This window comes from Euprymna scolopes, chromosome 2 (genome assembly GCF_053919585.1).
Source record: "Euprymna scolopes isolate OS-2025 chromosome 2, ASM5391958v1, whole genome shotgun sequence".
In the NCBI taxonomy this organism is placed as follows: Eukaryota; Metazoa; Mollusca; class Cephalopoda; order Sepiida; family Sepiolidae; genus Euprymna; species Euprymna scolopes.
In genome coordinates, this window is record NC_136483.1 from 73,594,298 (window position 1) to 73,615,537 (window position 21,240).

A 21,240-nucleotide genomic window follows, 5' to 3' on the forward strand; every position below is an offset into this window, starting at 1 on the left:
ATAGAATATATTTGTCGGTTTCTATTTAACCCATAGTTGGAACCCTAACAGGTACTACCACTCTGAGTCAGAGTGGACCTGGGAGCAAGGGTAATTAAGGGTGGCTCCACACTCCCCAAATCCCGCAAGCTGGGGCCTCACCACTGGATATAGTTTAAGGTCATATCCAGGACCACAAGTGCTAGGAGTTCAGAGCACATTTTATTAAAGTACTTGTAAAATAGTACTTTAATAAAATATCATTTGAACTGATAGCATTTGTAAAACAGACATAAGGCATAATCACATTGACACATTGGTTCCCATTAGATCACCAAAGTTAAGCGAGATTGAGCCTGGGCAACACTAAAACGGGTGGCCATTTGGTAATACCAGGTGCTGTATGTGCTCAAAGCCTGGAAAGGGATGAGTGCCGCCAGACTATTCTTGCCCAAAACATGCTGCATAAAATAATGCAGCACCCCCCCTCCCCCCACGACCCTGGAGGGTTAAGGGACACATCTTGTAACATTGTGGAAATGGGACAGATGTTGGAGCTTGGCTGATAGCATGGGACTTATTAGATTGGAGACTTGTGGGGGGAGGGGGTGCCTAAAAGGGAGAGACAGGTGGTAGATGCACCAGCCCAGATGTGGCAACAATACTCTATGCATGGCCTGTAAAGATTTAAAAGCATTTTCAAAAGTTAATGAGGGGGGGGGGGAGAGAGAAAAGTACCCACTTTTCCATGAGATTTTTGTCAGAAATTTCTCCATCTGGACATAGGAATATTCCAAAATCTTGTTGAGTGACATTGAGAAATTCTGGCTGCGAGAGCTGATTGCACATGTGACCAACAAACTTGGGAAGAATCATTTCTGGGGCAACCGAGACGAGCGACATTACAGCATTCTCAACACTCTACAATAACAAACAGAAAGAATCAGTTTCTTTTTCAGAATTCAAATAGAATGGAAAGTTCTATGAAAAAAGATTCATTTTGAAAAATAATTTTCAAAATATTACATTTAACAATAGAAGCATCTAATATTACATTTATTCACAATTCATTTGCTTATTTTGTTGGCTCTTATTCAAAATTCCTTTCATATTAAAATATAAAAATGAAGAAAAATTTGTATGATGTACGTACCGAAACGAAAATGTATTTAAAAAAAAAAAGAAAAAAAATCAAGTAAATTGATAAAGTACTTTTATTAAAACAATCATTTTTCAGCGATTAATGGGGATTCATAGGCATTACAACATAAATCTTACAAGTTCGAATTATTGAGCTATCTCCCTTTATTTTTTGTTTTTTTTACATAGATTGTTTTCAAAATCACAAACGATCCATTCTTTGGTTACTCAAAATTTGATTTTCTTTAAAATAAAACTACTGGATGAATTTATGTGATTTTTGGAATAGGATATTTTTTTTATCACGGGTACAGAGTTTTCATTATTTTTGTTTTTAATATAAAGGGAAAGTCTGGATGAGAACCGTTTCGTTTTACAGCATATCAATCTTTTTCAGGTCATTTAATGCTGAATCGTTGGATTTATATCTTTTTGGATTATAATATTTTTACATTATAGTATCTATTTTATATTTTTAACAATTCCTTCATTGCATCTGCTCTGTAGAATATTTATTTTATAGGAGCCAGATTTATGCAGTCAATAAGAATGTGTTTATGTATGCAGTCTGGCATGCATGGTACATTGGTTGCTGTTTGTCTTCAAGAAAGTAGGAATGTGTTACTTTTTTTTTGTGACTTATATAAAGTCTGTATACAATTATTTCCTTCTTTTTGCAAGCTTTCTTTTCATTCACCTATTGTAATTTGTTATGCGTATAGCTACTCCAATGCTGCTGCCTTTGTTGTTGGATATATTCATTTCTCTTTATTTTTAAGTCTATAAGGAATCTTAAAATTGGTCTCCAGAGCCATGAATAAGGTAAACCTGGCTACTTTATCAACTTTGCAGTTTCCACTGATTTCTGTATGACTTGGAATCCAACACAGTATTATTACGTTATCTCTTGATAAAATTTTCCATAATAATTTGATTGTTAATGGATTGTACAAAGTTTTTGCTTTGCAGCGATACTAGCACTGATAATGTGAAAAGACAATGATTTAAAAAAAAATTTTTTATTATTTATTTATTTGCATATATTAGAGAGAAAGAAAGGAGATGGTCAGGTAAGTATTAGATTTTGTGGAGCTTTTGAGGAGGATAAGAATTAAGCTTTTGATAGAGTTATGGATTACATTTCGAGAAGCATGTGGTTAAAGGGATACATATAAGATTTGGAGGTGATTAAGCATTATATTTAAGGCAGCTAGAAAGAATGGGGATTACACATTAAATTTTTTGGCTATGTATTAAATCTTTGGCAAACAGATGGAGGGCTTTATGCATCAGATTTTAATAAATGGGGCAAAGGGGGAGGGTATTACACATCACATTTTAGGTAGTAGGGCAGTTAAACATTAAATTTTGGATTTAGAGCAGGAGAGGGATAAGCATTAGATTTTGGGCATAAGGAATTTAAGCATTAGAATCAATCTTGTTTATTTTAAAATCGCTATATATAATGAAAAATTGTACTAACAAGAAATGAGTGATTTTAATTTAAAAATAAACTAAGAACATGTTTCATTCTTTAGTAATCAAAATATCACTTTGGATACAATTTAACAAGCAAAGAAAAAAAAACAAAAAAAAAAAACAAAAACAATTATGGACACAAATGTTCACATCATGTAAAATACATGAAGTATTGTGTATGTAGTAATATTTATAATAGAAATTGAAACCAAAAAAATGATGCATTTTTTGAAATAATTTTTTTTATTTTCTGAGAATTTTTATATAAAATATTTTCTGCAGAGAAAAAAAAAAAAAAGTCAAATGATTTTCATTTTAACATTGCATCATTTTTTGGTTTCAATTTCTTTCAAATATTCAATTATGGATACATTTGCCAACTTGTGTAGAAGACCTTGTTGGAAATGAATGACCATTTTGTTTAACAAATGACTTTAAAACGGTTCAAGGGATAATTGCTATTATTTTGGGAGGTAGAGAGGAATTGCATGGAAAATTAATTTTTTTTTTTTTTAAGTGGGGGGGGGTCAAAATATATTAATTTGGAAAAATATTTATCCCCCCCCCCCAATAAAACAAAAAACAAACAAACAAAAAGAATTCAAAGAGAAAACAAAAAATGTGATTTGGTTTAAAAAAGAGAAACAAAAACTCACCCGACTGAAAGATTCATTGTAAATATTCTTTAAACATTTTTCTGCTCTTCTTTCAACAAATTCTTTTGGTGAATATTTTAATTGTTTCATGATGTCCTTCCATAAATGTGGTCTTTGAAGCACTAATCAGGAAATAAGAAAAAAAGTAGTGGATAATCTTGTTTTATTTTTTAAATGGAATGTGAGGACTAAAGGACAAAATAATGGAAGCGAGAGAGGCTGTCAAAAGTAAACCAATGATCCACTTACTACTTAATGAAAAATTAAGTGATTTCAAAATAATTAAATTTCTATGGTAGACATTTTTTTTCCCCCAAAATACTTTTGTGATTTAGAAATTTATTATCAAGGAAAATTTAAAAAACAATTCTTTTGACAGAGTCAAATATTTTTGGAACAAGTGGTTAGATCACATTAAGAACAGCAATAACACAAAAAAAAAAAATAAAATAAATATTTAAGGTAAGTTTTGCTAACTATTTGATGACATATTTAACAGAATTTGATCTGTATATTAACACTACATGAATAAAAATTTAGGGTGTGCAGTTTGTAATGTTATCTCTGACTCCCTGTTAGTGAGGCTGAAAATGCCTAGACTGATTCTGATTGGATAACTAGATGTATACACATCTGAACTAAGAGTAACCAAGAAAAACTTGCAATGACTCAAACAAATGACACATCAAAATCAATGTAAATGATGGAGTTTTATGGAGAAAGTTACTTTGTGCTGTCATAACCAATGTGCAACTTAAATTCGATGTGGAAGAGACATGTTGAAGGACAAAATGCAAATGATTTGCACAATGATTTTTTTTTAAGATTTGGGATGAGAATGATTAAAAAGTGAAAGAATCCAGAGGTAGAACAAACAAATTATGATAACTGTTAGTGCTCATCATAGTAACAATACTTGATTATTCACCTCCATCCAATTAGCCATAAAAGGTTTTTCAGATGAACTGGAGATGATATTTAATTATGAAAATCTTACCAACAATAGGATGATGGGTTGGAATTAGGGCTGCCATAACAACAGATTCAATTTCAGAATTGGTTGGTGATGGTAAATTGGTGAGATGAAGGAAAGCTTTTGCCAAGTTCTTTGGGTTCAATCTTTTGCCCGATTGGTCATCTACATTCTCATCTTCACCGGGCTGAGGAAACTAGAGAAAGAGGGGAAAAAAAGGTTTCTCTTTATTTGATGATCAAAAATTGCATATATTTATGCATCAAAAGAAAATTATTTTTCTTACTTTTACAATTTATTTTTTCATTTGACATGAGAAAGAGTAACAAAAATAAATGAATCTCAAATTTGAAAATATTTTTCTCACCTTTTGAGACGAGAGGAGATATCCAAGGGCATCAATCAAATCTACAGTAATTTTACTTTTCTCGTTAAGGTTTCCAATCTGTTTCAGTGTAAAAATGCACCGCTTGCGTACGGGCCAGCTCTTGTACGTCAGACAAAAGATGAATGCCTTATATAAAATCCTATTGAGAAACAATGCAAAAACTATGTGAATATTACATAAAATGACAATTTAAAAGTAATGTTTGGATTCTTCCATTAGTGTATAACCGCCAATGTGCATGGGCAATATCAACAAAAGTTTCATTATGAAAGGTTGTGCTATCATCATGTTTTATTATGGACCCCCCCCCCCAAAGTGTTAGGAAGTGATTCAAAGAGCAAAAGCTATAACAAAAAGAGCAAAAGCTATAACAAAAAGAGGAAATAGTTGATCAGCAGAACAAACCTATAGGAAGTGAGGATAATAGAAAGATAATGGGAGGGGAAGTGGTTCTCCAAGAAGCACAAAAGCTATCTGAAATAGGATAGTTAATCAAGGCATGGCAAATATGTCAAAAAATTAGACAGAGATTTAGAATTTACCGACAGTTTTAGGAATGAGTTTTGCTACAGTCTACAGACAGTCTTTAGTTTGCAACCTTTGACAAAGGGGGAAAATTGTAGGCAGGTTATGGCTCGAAACAGATAGGGAGATGAACTGATCACTTGACTGATGAATGTGGTAGATGCGGATGTTAGCGTTTCAATGGTCGATGCCCAGAACACAACGGATATCTACAGAATATGTTTGTGAGTTGTTTGTTTCATTCGAGTTTAAAAATCTTTTTTTTATATTTGTGAATGATTTCTCACCTACAGCAGTCACCAATGTATAAGAGACAAGATGATGACACAGCCAGGATGAGAACGGAAGATAAAAAAGAAAACTATGGAAACAGCATTGTGGTCAGCGAATGTTGTATAGAGAGCACATGGTTTCACATTAATAGCAAAAATGACGATAATAATTGGACTGTGTAGCTGGAATGCTTATTAGTTTTATTTGGACTATCATATTTGGCCTAATATTTTAAATACTGGTACAATTTTTAGAAATTGACTTTCAAACTTTATTCGTCTTTCAAGTGCATCATTATCACTTCCTTAGGCTTCCTCTGCCAACTGACCTAATTATCTTAACTATATCCCTTAACTCAAAATCTTTCCTCCATTTTTTCAATATGATCATACCAATGAACATCTCTCTATACTGTCCAGATTTAATTTTCCTCTGTCTTTAACACAAATTACAGATCCATTGTATCATTCTCATATCATTTTTCTCAATGCAATACATGTTCCTAACTCTCACCGGCCAGGTTTGACTCCATTCACATGTTTCATTGATTCTTTTCATGGTCCACAATGGTAACACACTGCTCGTTAAAAATGGCTGAAATTCCACTCTCAATTCTTGCAATCACATTAGCACCTGCTCATCCCTAAGCTACAATGGTTACCACCATGATAACAAAAATTCTGAAAAACCTCAATACGTTCACCATCGAAACACTTTCTCCACAACAGAGTTTTTATCTGTCTCTTGTTTTACATTTCTTGCACACAAACTGGTTATCATCTCTCAATCGATTTGTAATTCTACTGTACTTCTCACAAATCTAAGGCTTACACGTACCACACAAAAATAATTTAATATGCACAATACATTTTTTTGTCAAATTCGTCAATCATTTAATTCAGGATTGCAAGACAGATTTTCAGTTTACCCTTTTTTGAGTCTTCAAATTTTGTTTAATAAACTTTCGTAGTTAAAACTTTTTTTTTTTTTTTTTATTAAATTAATCCAGTATTTTTTTTTTTATTAAAGTAATCCAGTATTGATGCCATGCTGAACACAACCAGGTATTATAATTTCTTTGTTCTCTCTCTTTCGGTTATCTCCCTTTTTAATCCTCTCATCACAAACATAAAAATCATTGCACAAAACATGAACACTTTTTCCTTCAACATGTCTCTTTCACATCAGATCCGAGTTGTACATTGGTCATGGCAGCACAATGTGTGACTTTCTGCATAAAAAAAATCAGTTGTTGTCTGCTTCTTGTTTACCTATACAAAGAAAGCTGCATTAATACTGGTGTGTTTAAATAATGCGCATATTTGCTGTCTTACAATCGTGCTAGTTATAAATAAGTAATATTATTTCCATATTTCAGACTATTGTTCTTATCTTGGATTCACATAGATCAGTGGTGCAACAGATAAAGTGCTAAATAATAAGTTTTATGAGAGTTTTCAGAAGGATGAAGGTTCAATCCTCACTACAGGTTGATGATTAAAGTTAAAATTCTGCACAGAATTCAGAGTTCGACAAAATACACCTGAAGAAGATCAGCGGTTACATTGGCCGAAAAGAATCACAATCAAAGGAGATCAGTAATCCAAATAAACTGAATAATAAAAATAAAATCCTTATTTAAAGAATTCCAAAACATAAGATAGAAGATTGACGAATAAAGCAACAATGAAATTCCAACAAGGTTTTTTACTAATAAAAATGTATTAAGTTAAGAGACAATTTTTTGTTTTTTTTAAGATTAAATGTTAAATTGTTAACATTTCAGATTTTAGAGATAGAGGACAAAACATGAAAACAACATATTAGACACTAACCGCAAGCTTTTACCGGTGACTTTAGTAGGAAAATTCAAGATGATCTTTTCAAGAAGAAAGATGAGGGTTAGAAGTGCTGAAATTAAAAAATATAAATGAAAAATAAAAAAAAAAGGAAATGTTTTCATAATTTTCTGTCATGAAGTGATTATATAAAAATATTTTTTAAAAATGCATAAACTAATGTAGCATCATAACAATAGATTTAATTATTTAAATGGATTTATTTATTTAGTAAAATATTGATTTTGCTCTGAAGTTAATTCATACAAAAAAAAAAAAATAATAAAATTTATGTATTTAAGCTAAAATTGAAAGCAAAACCTAAAAAAATGTTAATTTTAAGCATAAAAAAATGGGTTCTTATCTGAAATTCCATTATATCAATAAACAAAAATTAAGAAAAATCTGTATGGTATAGCAAAAAGTAAATATCATATTCTAAAAATCAGATAAATTGATCAAGTAGTTTCATTTTTTCATTTTCATAAAGAAAATCACGTTTACGTGATTAATCAGAATTCCTAGGAATTACAAAATAAATCTCGCAAGCTTGAATTATTGTTGAGTTATTTCCCTTTGTCTTTTTTAGATTATTTTCAAAATACCTGAGAAAACAGCCATTCTTTGGTTACTCCAAATTTGATTTTCTTTATAAAAATGAAACTACTTGATTATTTATACGATTTTAAGGGATATGCTTTCGTTTTGTCAGGGATATGTACATAATACAATTTTTTCTTTATTTTTGGCCTTCATATAGGTAGAATTATGAACAAGACTCAAAAATTCAATATATTTTCATGAACATTCTCTAGAAGAATTAGAAAATTCAATGATCATTAAAATAATTTCCATACAAATATGTATCTTTCTTTACTTAAACTAAAAACATCTAATCGCTAACATATCAGTGTTTTTGTTATATAAAAAAATAAAGTTAATAATACAAGCCTACTCGACTACTTTTACTACTTCCAAAAATTTTGATTAAAAATATAAAAAAGGTGCAATTAAAAAGGCAAAACAATGAATTTAAGATAATTTAAATGGATTATTTCTAATCAGATTTTGTTTTTATTTTAAGCAAATCCACAAAAAAAAAAAAAAAAAAAAAAAAAAAAAGTAAATTTAAGCATTAATTGAAAATTGAAACTAAAAATCTTAAACATTTAAAACACTTATATTTTCACGCGAGATCTTTGAAACAGCTGTGACAACTTTTTGAACTTCAAGCACTAAATCTAATACATAAATAGCTTTATGTGTATCGCCATATTATCAAACTATCTCCTCTGAAGCTAAAAGTCGCAGAGCGGCACTAGGGGGCTCAAATAACTGGATTTTTTTACAAGGCCATTCTTTTATGGGTCTTTAGCCGATTAAAATTGTTTTTAAGAGATAAAAAATGAAAAAAAAATTGTTAAACATTTTGTACGTTCATCTTCGTTTATTTTTAATCAGTTCAAACGCATATCACGTTGGTACAGTGGTAACGTCATCAGCTTTGATTGCTACAATTTCGGTTGTAACTGATGGCACCTAAATACTTTTTTTTAAAACTTGAAATCACGACTATAATAATATATATGAAATCTGGACAAATTAAAATATCATATTTAAGTGTATTTGAAAATTAGCAGAGCACTATTATGAATTTAGAGAAAAAACAAACATTTAAATACATTCATAAGAATAGAAATAATAATAATTGAAGAAATTTATTAAATGCACCTAATTCATAGTGCAAACAGAATTTTTGTTGTTTGGTTTTAAGAGAAAATAATGTTAAAAAAAAAAGGAAAAATAAAAGGAAAAGAGAAAAGTATTTCTTTTATATTGAAATTCAATTAAGATTTTGTTAATAGAATAAGAAAATGTTAGAATTTAATTAGCAGTGACAACAAAATGAGAAAATCAAACTTACATTCTTCATTAAGGGACAAAAGAAACTTTTCATTAAATAAGAGCTGTTTCTCCATGTCTGTGGCAAGATTCCAGAACTGTGGGAATCTGGAGCCTGATTGAATGTCAATTAGAGAGAGGCGGATGAAGATCTTTGAGGCAGACAGAACCTCTGTAATCAAATTAACTTGACTTGACTGATTGCTGGCTTTCTCCAACACCTGCATCAACACAGGCACAACGTCCTCGGCTTGCTGTAAAGTGTCACCTGCAATTATACACATAAGAAATCAGACATCTCATAGATCAACTGATTCATTACGACTGATGAGATTTTATAAAACAACAGCTCCATAGCATAATAGAGCAAAGACTTATTGTGTGCTCACCTTCAAAAGCCACTGACATACACAGAATGTAGGCATTGCGTACGGCCGATGTCGAGGATTTCAGATTCATACCTTTCTGAAAAGAAGAATAATGAATTTAAAATAAAGAGAAAACAAGATTACATGCATAAAACATTCACTGACGTTTGTTGTTGATGCAAACTATTTTGGTAAAGAAAGATTTTATGATTGAAATTCATATTACTTTGATACATCTAACAAGTATTTTAATGAAATGTGCTCCGATGAACTCTTAGCACTTGCCTGTTAAACGTAACCGACTAACCTGACAAGCAGCAAAATCCCACCCCCTCATTCTAGAGGTCCTTGAACGCAGGAAAGCATGCTTTCATAGTTTCTTCCCCCAGACTACCAGATTTTGGAATTCCTTCTTGGTCAACTGCTTCTCTAACTATACTAACATGCAGAAATTAAATGTAATGTGGAGAGACGTTTCACTTCTCAATTTCCTTCATAGTGTCCCTGTAGACATGAAACCAAATAGTAACCCCTTACATGCAAGTGGCAATATGCCTTCTTTGAAGTGAAAATGTGTTAAAAAAAAATTCAATCTTGTATATAGATCATTTGATTTGGTTGGTTGTTTTTGTTTTACGGCATATCAACCCTTTTCGGGTTATTTAATGCCGAATCCAAAGACTTAAGAAAAATTTTTTTAATAGAATATATTTGTTGTTTTCACGTCGGTGTCTATTTAACCCATAGTTGAGACCCTAACAGGTACTACCACTCCGGGTCAGAGTGGACCTGGGAGCAATGGTAATTAAAGGGTGGCTCCACACTCCCCAAAGCCCACAAGCTGGGGCCTCACCACTGGATATAGTTTAAGGTCATATCCAGGACCCCCATTGAGGGACTTTTACCCTCTGCAGGGGGGGGGGGCAGTCAGCGTATTCTAATGCCCCACCAACAGAGCCATAGATCATTTGAAGATCAATTTCTTTTCATGTAGATTTCATGAGTAAATAGATAAGTTAATCAATTGCAGGCTTTCGTTTTAATTCATCGAGCAGTTTGGTTTATCAGACTTATAGACTTTACATTTTAAAGTATAAACCGACCGTCTTCGAAAAGTACATTATGATTGCCACTTTGATTTCATTAAATACAAGGGTCGTTCCGAAAGTAAAGCCTCCTATTATCTTTTAACTCAAATAGTTGAACAGCTATAAAGATGGAAGTAGTACAATTAGAATGAGTGACCTTTTGTGCCTTAGAATTTATTTTTCTAGACAATCATCACCATTCTCAATGCACTTTTGATGGGAATTCAATGACGCATCTCTGCTTCTGACACACATCCATGACAGGGGGTTGCTTTCTTAGAGTCTCAGACCATCAATATCATGAAACTTTCAGGTCATGAATGCATAAGTTCAGTTATCATAACAATACAATTTGCAATCCCATCTGATCTAGTCATGCAAAAAAAAAAAAAAAAGAAAAACAGAAATGAGAGCCACTGCTTTCAGAATATCCTTCATAATTCCTTCATAGAATCAGCATTGCAGTATCTTTGTTACATGAGAGTAAAATCAACTAACAAAGTGTTTCATTCTGTATGGGATATGACAAGTTGCACACTATGGTGGCTCCTCCTGCTGAAGTAGGAAGGAATAAGTTTTTTTGTGTGGGCAATAAGGAGTGGAGAGAACAACATCCTCTTTTCATGACTTCCTACAGTTCTGTCTTCATTCTTTTAGACCTGGTTGTATCGTCAACAATTCATTAGATGTGTTACTCCTCAACTAGATTGCCATTTCTTGCAAACATATGCAGCATCCATAAAATGTCCATGTTATTTAATTGATTTTAGTAAAATGATTTTATGCTTGCGATTCATAATACTTTAAAAGATTTAACAGATTGACCATTTACTTACGATAAACCATTGCACAAGTTTTTCTGGTACTTCTGTATAGAAACGACTGCACCATGCTTTTAAAACGTGCAGAATTGAGACTAATGTGCCTTCATGAACTGAAAAAAATAAATTAATTAAAAAATTGTTTTTAAAAATACAAAGTGACTGAACAGTTTTTTTCCCAAACAATAACAATAAATATATAATAAATAGATAAATAATTTGAAACAAAGAAAAAAGTTGTTACTTTCAAAAAATAGAGAAAATGAACAAAAGTAGACATTCGATTTCATTTTTTTTCCCCTAAGATTGTTGTAGCAGTACCAAATGTTTTGGAACAGAACAAATGATTCTACATTCTTTCAAAACTTATTTACCATATCTGAGTGGTTTGGTTTACTGCAAAAATGTTAATAAACAAAGTTATTTTCTGAAACATTGCTTTTATAAATACTTTACCTTATTTTTACTTTTAAAAGATGAAAAAAAATTAAGAGATTTTACATTAAAAGAAATGGATGTTAGTAAATTTTAGAAAAAATATTTGATAATCTAAGAAACTTTCAAATCAAGTGGAGGTAAGGTTCAAAGGGTATTGCTAAAGTGGAAAATGGATTGAAAATCAAAGCAATTAGTTTTCTGTTGAAGATATTTGCTATTTATTTAGATGTAAGAAAAATTTTGGTACTTATTTACCATCAATCCTTTTTCTTTCTCCTCTTTTTATGAACCAAATTCTTATTTTTTTTCCCAGTAACAATTATCTATAATGTTGCTAGACAATTCCTGGTTCGCTTTTTTTTTTTTTTTTCAAATATTTTAATGAGATTAGTTTTCTCTATAAATTTAATGTAAATTGACCCCTAACTTTAAGACCATTGCCATTTTTTTTTTTTTGCATAAAAGAAAAAGTGTAATCAAATATAATTTTATTTTCATTTATTTATTTTTTTTCTTTTATAAATTAACAAATTTAGTAGAATTTGTGAACGTGTTGAGAAAGAAATACTTTTAAATTTGTATCAAATATTTTAAATTTTACTGCGGGAATCACTTTCCTTTATGGATTTAATGTAAACATTGACTTAAAAAAAAGAAAAAAAAAAAAAAAAAAAAACTCCGGAAATCTGTAGCACTATACTAGAAAAAAATAATGACCAAATTCATGATGGTCATAAAGTGGGTGATCAGTTTACGATAAATTTATGTAGGAAACTGATCTGTCTAAAAGATATGAGGGGATGGGGACCCACTATGAGCGCCCTTTTATTTTTTTTTTTACTTTCTCGTAAACATCTAGTCTCATTATGATTGGAGTTCTTTGCTAATGAAGATTTAGTATGCGTTTCAAATATGTCAAATGTATATCTCTCACATGCATCCATCCATAAATCGGTCAGTGGGGGGGGGGGGGGGGGAGAGAAAAAAAAAAAAAAAAAAAAAAAAAAAAATCAGCGCTCATAGTGGGTCCCCATCCCCTCATATCCTGAAAAGAGAAGAAGGGTTCTAATGAGGAGCAAAATTATCCAATTATAAAAAAAAAAAAATAAGAGGGGCAAATTATGAAAACCAATGGCAGAAATCAGTGTTCTTTATTTAAAAATAAAAGTGAATTTCTATCGACAAGCAGAAAACTCCCTCCCGCACATAAAAACATTTCAAGATATCTAAGGGAATGCCTTACCTTCTTGTGAGAGTATAGGAATGAAAAGTTCAGAGACAGCTGAAGACAAATGTTGTACTTGATTGGAACCACTGACCACATGGAAACTCATGCTGTAAATGCCTTGCATGACACCAATACGTTGGTCAGCAGATGTCAACTTGCCCTCAGAACCTAACAAAAAAATGAAAATAAATTAGATGTAACTAAAATTACAAAATCAAAACTGAATGCAAATTACAAAGAGTATGCAACGTATTATGTTTACAGTTAAGCAAGGTTTCCAATTTTTTTTTGTTAAGTTTCACTAAATCTAATTATCTTGAGTTTCTTATTTAGAGAAAATAAATCCAACTTTGGGGAACAATCACTGATTTTATCTCCAACATAAGAAAAATAGATTATTATTTATTTATTTTTTTTTTAAGATTTAACAGAATTTTACTTCGATATAAATAGAAATAAGATATTCTAAATATTTTTTTTATAATACCAATAATCCAAAGATGAAAGAAGAAAAAAAGTAGTTTTCTACATTAGCAGAAATGAATTTCATGTGAATTGTGATATAAAAATTAAAGGAATCTGATTATTCACATTTCCATCTTTATTGATTAAAAAAAGAAACAAATTGAAGAAACTCTATTATTTTGATTTTTCCGACTACTGTTCTCATATTATTTAAATAATTGGAATTCATTATTGAGATGAGTAATTTGTATTTATTCATTTATTTATTGCGAACTATTATTCTCATCTTTAAGTTGTTGTTTCATGACATTTTGGCTAACTCACAAAGACCAGAGGAATAGTCGACCGAAACATTGTAAAACAATAACTTAAAGACGAGGATAATAGTTCGTAATAAATGAATAAATACGGTTGTCATCTCCGGTATTATTCTCACGTTTCAGATGATGTAACCAACCTTTTTTAGGTATATCCCGATAATGGCTTTTATTAGTGAATGGTGGAAAGAATATTTGATTCTTGTCCAGAATTCAAACTAATTAAAAGCAAAAATATAGAAAATCTTTTGACATACATACCAGTCCCAGAACAAAAATGTCATTCTAAAAATCATGTAAATTAATCAAGTAGTTTTTTTTTATTAAGAAAATCAAATTTTATGGGTACGAGAAAATGGTGGGTCTCGCTCTGCCATATTTAATAAATGTGTCTCGCTCTGCCATATTTAATAAATAAAGAGAGACAATTCAACATGAACTACCAATATAAAGACCAAAATCAGCCGTATAATGGCTATGAATTACTATCAATCGCTAAAAATCATAAAATTTTCTACATAAAAAAGCTACTTGATCAATTTATGTGATTTTTGGAATACAACATTTTTATTCTGTGAGTACGTACATCATAAAAATTTGTTGTGCTTTTGTTTTTTTGTAAAGTTGAATTCAGAACAAAGTTTTTTTTTTTTTTTGATGAATCAGTCATTAGAATTCAAAATGTGTGATATGTCCGTGAAATGGAAAGCATGTCAAATTGTTCCATTTTTGTATTTGGGTCTGTATTAGTTTAATATAATGCCCCTAAACTTTTAGATTAAGACCGATAATATATTATCCAAATAGCATATTTTCAGTACTCATCTGAAGAAAAGTTTGACAAGAATGGAATGTCACTTACCGGCAAAAACAGTGAAAAGGTATGCAGTTATTTTCTCTACGGCTCCAGGGTCACTGCATTGTTTCGCTAGAGCCTTCAAAGCTGCAGCAGCAGACTCTCGAACAGGCATTTCTTTTGCAAATAATTGCTCTGAAAAATAAATGAAGACAACTTGTTTGAAGGATTGTACAATGCGCGAAAAGTATAAAGTTTAGTAGTTTATCAAATAATCATTACATCAGGAATATGAATGACCAATGGCAAAAAAAAAATTTACTCCAATGAAATTTAACATAAAATAATTCAGTTTCTGAGTAATTCTAACATTTTAAGGCAATTAACTGAAAAATTAAGTTTTCTCATCGGAAATAAATTCTGTTTCTTCTTTTTGGTTTTATGCTAAAACTTTGTTAAAAATATATATATATATATATATATATATATATATATATATATATATATATATATATACACACACACACTTTACCATTTCCGAGAGACAAGCCACTTAAAAAAAAAAAAATAAATTATTAACTGTACAATTAACCCTAAGTTCCAGTGCCTCCATTAAAGAAATAATTTAACCCCAAGTCAATCTCTAAACAAAAATACTTTTAAAAACCACACGCAATCTCCTAAAAAAGATGCACAAGATTAGGAAAAAATGCCTTAAAATGTTAGAATGGTCTAGATAAAGGGGATCATTTTATGTTGAATTTATATTCATAAAATAATTTCTTATTTTTCTTCTCTCTGCCAAGTTTTTTTTTGACAGTGTTCACACATAATCTAAAAATGTAGAATTCCATTTTTTTTTTCAAGAGAGAGACTTAGCAAAGATTGTTAATCTACAATATCTTTTTTCAAACTTAAAGTATTCAACTGGTAATTTTTAAAGAAGGCAAGAAGTTATTTGTTTTCTATTTCCCCTACTCACAAATTGTTTGCGTTTGACAAGATTATCATTTTTAGAAACAGAGGGAAAAGCAAAGCAATGCAAGACAAAAAAAAAAAAAATGAAAAAAAATGAAAAGAGGAAGAGAGAAAACAGGAAAAAAGAAAGATAAAGTGAGAAATTGAGAGAGAGAGACAGAGAGAGAGGAAGAGAAATAAAATTGAACCAAAACGGCACAAAGCTTTTTTAAAAGTTTTTAAAAAATTCAGAAAAGCAAATTTCTGCTTAAAAAAAGAAATCAAATCTCTGTTAAATCTATGTGAAACATCCAAATAACTTAGAAATGCAACTAAATAAATTGGTTTTTATCTGTTCAATTTCGATGCTAGTAATATTGACATTAATTCAGATTTGTATTTATCAAATATATAACTATGCCTCAACCACAATTTAATAAATATTTACACCTAATATTTAATGATTGTGCATCAGGATATTTTGTATTCATTAACAACTATCAAACTAAAAGAAATTAATTTCATAAAAACATAAGAACCTCACTAAACAATCTTGAAATAATGGACATATTGAATTGAAAAAAATTAAGACAAAAGTTATATTTTGTAAATAGGTATTAAAGGGCATCCATAATTTTAGTAATTTTAATATTTTTCTGAAGAGAAAAATTTAAGAAAACCTTGTTCAGTCAAAAGTCTAACAAATTTTGTTTTAAGGAAATAACTTTGTTCAATAAGAGTTACAAAACTAATTAGCATTAAAATGAAATAAAAAAAAAAGGGATCAACAAATGCAACTATAAGTACACACGCAATCTGAATGCATAACTAAAGAAATAATCACTACTATTTGAATAATGTAAAAAAAACAAAACAAAACACCCAAAAAACATTAATCATGATTTTTGTTAGATATTTAAATATATATATATATATATATATATATATATATATATAATTTGTGAAAAGTATAACTTTTACAAATTTGGAGGAATTTTTTTTTCTTAAACTCCTAGGGAAGAAAACCAGTTTTCCTGTAGTCAGCCATACTTGTTTATTCATTATTTAGATTCTTTGGACTACTATTCTCATTTTGAGTGTTGTTTTCATAATGTTTCGATTGATGTAACTGCCAACCTTTTCCTGGTGTATCTTATCGAATTCTAGAATCTGCATGAAATTTTGAATAAAACCCTTCATTTGATCCATGGAGGTAGCATGCTCTTGTTCCATCAGCCATCACTGGGTAGATGTCCTAAGTAATTTGCAACTGTATTTTGAGTGTCGCTTACACTGAGGATTAAACCATCAACCTCTGCCAATCTTAGTTCAACAAGATACATCAGAATAAAGTCGGAGGTTACATCGACCGAAAACGTTATGAAAATAACAATCAAGATGAGAATAGTAGTTCGAATAATATGAATAGTCAGTCTTCATCTCAAAAATTCAGAAACAATTTTAGTGAATTTGAACAAAATTTAATCAATGAAATTTTATAGATTCCAAAGAAACTGCTGTTTTTTTTCACCCTTTAAGTAGTTTTCGCTGAAAAAGTAGATTGATGTCAAATTGTAAGACAAAGTTTTGAGGCAGGAATTTCCTTTCCAAAATCAACCACTATCCAACTGCATGCAAATAAAGTTAAATGTACACTTTTATTTCCTTTTATCCATTTTCAAGAATTCTACTATTCATATTTCAAAAGATGCACATTTAACGGTGAAATTGTATTTCAATCTAAAGTGTGACAGAGAGCCATTTGCAGAAATGCGTGGACAAAAAACAGATTGTAAAGATTCAACTTACTGGCGAGAGGTTTTCCAAGATCCATGGCATATTTACTCAGGTCTAATTGGACTCCAGACATTAAGTATTCAACAGCTGAAAACAGAAAAAAAAAAAAAGTGTTACAAGTAATTGAACAATAATTCATAGTCTGAATAAAAATTATACATCACAATTTTTTATATGTAGTTTGATTTATAAACAAATGTTTATATATATTTTTATTGAAATCATTTGAGATGAATAATTTGTGTATTTATTTATTTGTTAACTTTTATCCTCATCTTCATAGTTGTTTCACCACGTTTCAGCCAACTCATCTGAAGAAGGCCAGAGGATGAGTTAGCAGAAACATGTGATGAAACAACAACTATGAAGAAGAAGATAACAGTCCGTAAATAAACGTTTTTTTTCTTTTGGGTTCTTGAACTTACATTTTATATATATATATATATATATATATATATATATATATATATAGTAAGTTATAAAAATATATATGGCAATCAAGCTATACAGAATATTCCGCATTTTATTCTCATGAGAATTCGTCAAGCTTATGCAACATTTATGGTTACCGTGCGATTTTATATACATACATGCAATTGAATTTTTAGTTAGCCAAGCAGCTTCTTAGTTTCCACTGCACACATCCTAATCAGCCAATGGGCAGGCACTTTCTGGACAAAGGTACAGTTGATCTTAGGTTCACCCCATCCTTTGTGTGTACTTTTCATGGGAAGAATAGATATCTTAGTAAGCTGACTTATTTTCAACCTAGATGTAGTTAGATATTAAGAAAAAAAAAAACAAAAAACGACGATGATGTTAGATATGTAATTTTTTTTTCTATAATAATTTAATATTATTTTAGTTTATATATACATATATATGTTTTTTCTTTTATTTTATTTATTTTCTATTGTTATTTTGAATTTTAAAATGATTTTGTATTGCTATCCTAGAGTTTATTCTGTGCACACAGTTGTTCGCTATTTCTCTCCTACAGTTTAATAAATGTTGGGGTTCTTTAAAGTATATGATAGCAAATTTTTCATTCAGGCATAATATACATACATGGATCGTCTAGGTCCCTACATGTGCTTGCTTTTCTTACTATTTTCCATTCGACTATTGGCGAACATCCGCTTTCTTTGAGTTCTCATATATAAGAAAATTAAAGGTGATGTATAATTTTTATTCAGACATACTCAGTGAAGATGGGGATGCAGAAGCAAATTCTAAAATTTGTTTAAGACCAGATCGGAAGACATTTAGAGAACTACTGTTCCTCTTAACAAATTGTGTTTTCTCTCACAAAGTAAAAAAAAACTATATGCAGCCTGTGTCAGGAGTGTCATGATGTATGGTAGTGGGAGGTTCGCCTCTTAAGAAGGAAGACAATAGAATTTCTATAACAAATGTGCAGGTGGTGAGGTGTGGTGTAATAGTTGATGTTTTGCGCCAAAACAGATTGAAATGGTATGGACAGCATGTCAAAAGCATGGATGAGGTAAATCCAGTCAGCAGCTTTAGGTTTACTGAGGTTGATGAATTTAGAGGGAGGGGTAGTGTATATAAGACATGGAATCAGTTAAGGAGGACCCTAGAAAGTTGATATTACGACCAGGCCTTGCATAAGACCAAGACGCCTTAAGAACAGCCATCAGACAAAACAGTCCACACTAACATGGAAACAAAGTTAAACATAGAATGCCTACTTCAGAATGGGTAAAATTAATTCACTGAACAGAACACTACTTTTACATTCCTTTACAAAGCTAAAAATAAACAATTATACTAAACCTTATGACTAGAATCCTTATTGCAATTTTGATAAAAATTACATTATATAATTTTAATTCATAAAAAAACACAAAACACTTTAACATTAAGCATAGAGAAATGTTAATTCAGGGAATATCGATGATGAAACCAATGCTTTTTACTAACCTTCAAGAATGATTTCAGGATTTCTGAGCATTGCCTTTTGAGCGGCAGGACAAATCTGATCTTTAAACTCTTCATGATTTATATGTCGTAGAATCATTTTACAATCTTCCTGAAAATATCAACACAAAAACTTTTACAAACAAGAAATTCATAAAGCAAAAATGAAAAATTAGTTTCTATACAGAAAAGGGAGGAGGTGTATAGAAAAGGTTAAAATGCTTACAAGTACATTGACAGGTGGTGAGGAGCGACATGCTAACACTTGCTTTAGATACACATTGATAAACAATTTCTAAAAAGAAAAAAGAAAATTATTAATATTTCACATACAACACAAATTGACAATCATTTAATAATGGAAATAGAAATTATACTTCCAAGTTTGTTTTGAAAAAAAAAAAAAAAAAATGAACCCTAAAAACATGAAGAATTACGTGAGAATCAATTCATCCATATACTTTTAGAAAATTATGGTGTTTTATGAGTTTGTCTGAACACAAATAGAAGCATACGATTGGTTAACGAAAAAGGAATGGGCAGAGTACACATTACTAAGGATGTCATTTTTATGATGTCAATACTAGAGTTTGATTTTCACTTAAATCTAAAGGATATGAGTTTTATAAATCTAAAGAAATTAATAGAAAGATTACATAAATATTTTTTATAACTATGTAACTATTTTCTGATAATCAACAAAAAACAAACAAAGGGTATTTGCATTAGTTTAAACTGAATTACTTTTGCTTAAATACAAAAATACATAATTTCTAATATTTTTCCAATAAAAACAATACATAGATTTATCGTAGTTATTTACTAAGTATCTACACTGAATCGCAATATTTTTTTCTGTTAAATTTCACATTTTTCTCCATACTAGTTATAAAGCAGAAGAAGCTGGATAAACATTGAAATCAGCATAATCATGCAATGTAACAACACTGGTTCAAGAAACTTTTTTTTTTTTTTTTCAATTATTTGGAATGATTGAAGTTGTTTCAAAGTTTAACAAAAAAAAAAAAAGATGACACAACAAACTTAGTCCCAAATTCAGATGAGTGAAGAAAACTCCATAAACGATATCTAAGAAAAATCTTTATTATTGAAAAGGATGGTGCTCAATCAGCAGTGGTTATCTGTATTTGGATATTCTTTTTTTTTTTTTTTTTTTTTTTTTTTTTTATTACATTTTCACCCCAAACAAGGCAAATTGCCACTTTGGTGTAGGGGGCTACTATCAGGGGCAACAACTACTGGGGTACTATGTAGGGATTTGGGCAGCAAGGTGTCGGTTCACGTTACACTTGAACTTCTGCACGTCAGTACTGTTGGGGAAGCAGGGACCTGGAATGGAATTCCAGAGTCTTGCGGTTCTGGGGAAGAAACTATTGGAGTAAAAAGATCTTTTACATCTAGGGACCTCTACAGTGTGGGGGTGGGATCTAGTAGCCTGTCGGGTTTGTCGAGGGTGCTCGCGTCGTGGGGGCACAAGTGATTGCAGTTCATCAGAGCATTCACCACTAAAATACTTGTAGAACAGGCAGAGGGATGCAACATTTCGTCGATGGGACAGAGGCTGAAGCTTAGATGCCAGTTCAGGGCCTATCAGATTTGCGACTCTCTTTTGAACCTTGTCAAGGAGCGAGAGACTAGTAGCAGATGCACCAGCCCAGATGTGGCAGCAATACTCCATACATGGGCGAATGGTGGCCTTATAGAGGTACAGGATACTTTCGGGTGTTAGTAGTTTTCTAGCACGGTAGAGAGAGCCCACCTTTCTTGCAGCGGCCCTGGCAATGCCTTCAATGTAATTGTTCCAACTCATGTTTCCTGTGAACGTTAGGCCAAGGAGTTTGAAAGATGGA

The 21,240-nt window shown here is 30.8% G+C and overlaps 1 protein-coding gene across 1 annotated transcript in view; it reads right to left on the bottom strand.

The window, feature by feature from the left end:
* Window positions 1-21,240, bottom strand: part of LOC145292386 (stalled ribosome sensor GCN1-like) — a 113,606-nt gene that overhangs the window by 58,710 nt on the left and 33,656 nt on the right. Inside the window, exons 7-19 of the mRNA XM_080138717.1 lie at window positions 19,596-19,664; window positions 19,373-19,481; window positions 17,441-17,515; window positions 14,741-14,869; window positions 13,112-13,264; window positions 11,446-11,543; window positions 9,543-9,618; window positions 9,176-9,421; window positions 7,249-7,324; window positions 4,595-4,754; window positions 4,252-4,423; window positions 3,255-3,376; window positions 722-900 (exon numbers count right to left, since the gene is read on the bottom strand). Coding sequence (XP_079994843.1) covers window positions 722-900; window positions 3,255-3,376; window positions 4,252-4,423; window positions 4,595-4,754; window positions 7,249-7,324; window positions 9,176-9,421; window positions 9,543-9,618; window positions 11,446-11,543; window positions 13,112-13,264; window positions 14,741-14,869; window positions 17,441-17,515; window positions 19,373-19,481; window positions 19,596-19,664 — 1,664 coding nt within the window. The remainder of the gene's footprint in view (window positions 1-721; window positions 901-3,254; window positions 3,377-4,251; window positions 4,424-4,594; window positions 4,755-7,248; window positions 7,325-9,175; window positions 9,422-9,542; window positions 9,619-11,445; window positions 11,544-13,111; window positions 13,265-14,740; window positions 14,870-17,440; window positions 17,516-19,372; window positions 19,482-19,595; window positions 19,665-21,240) is intronic.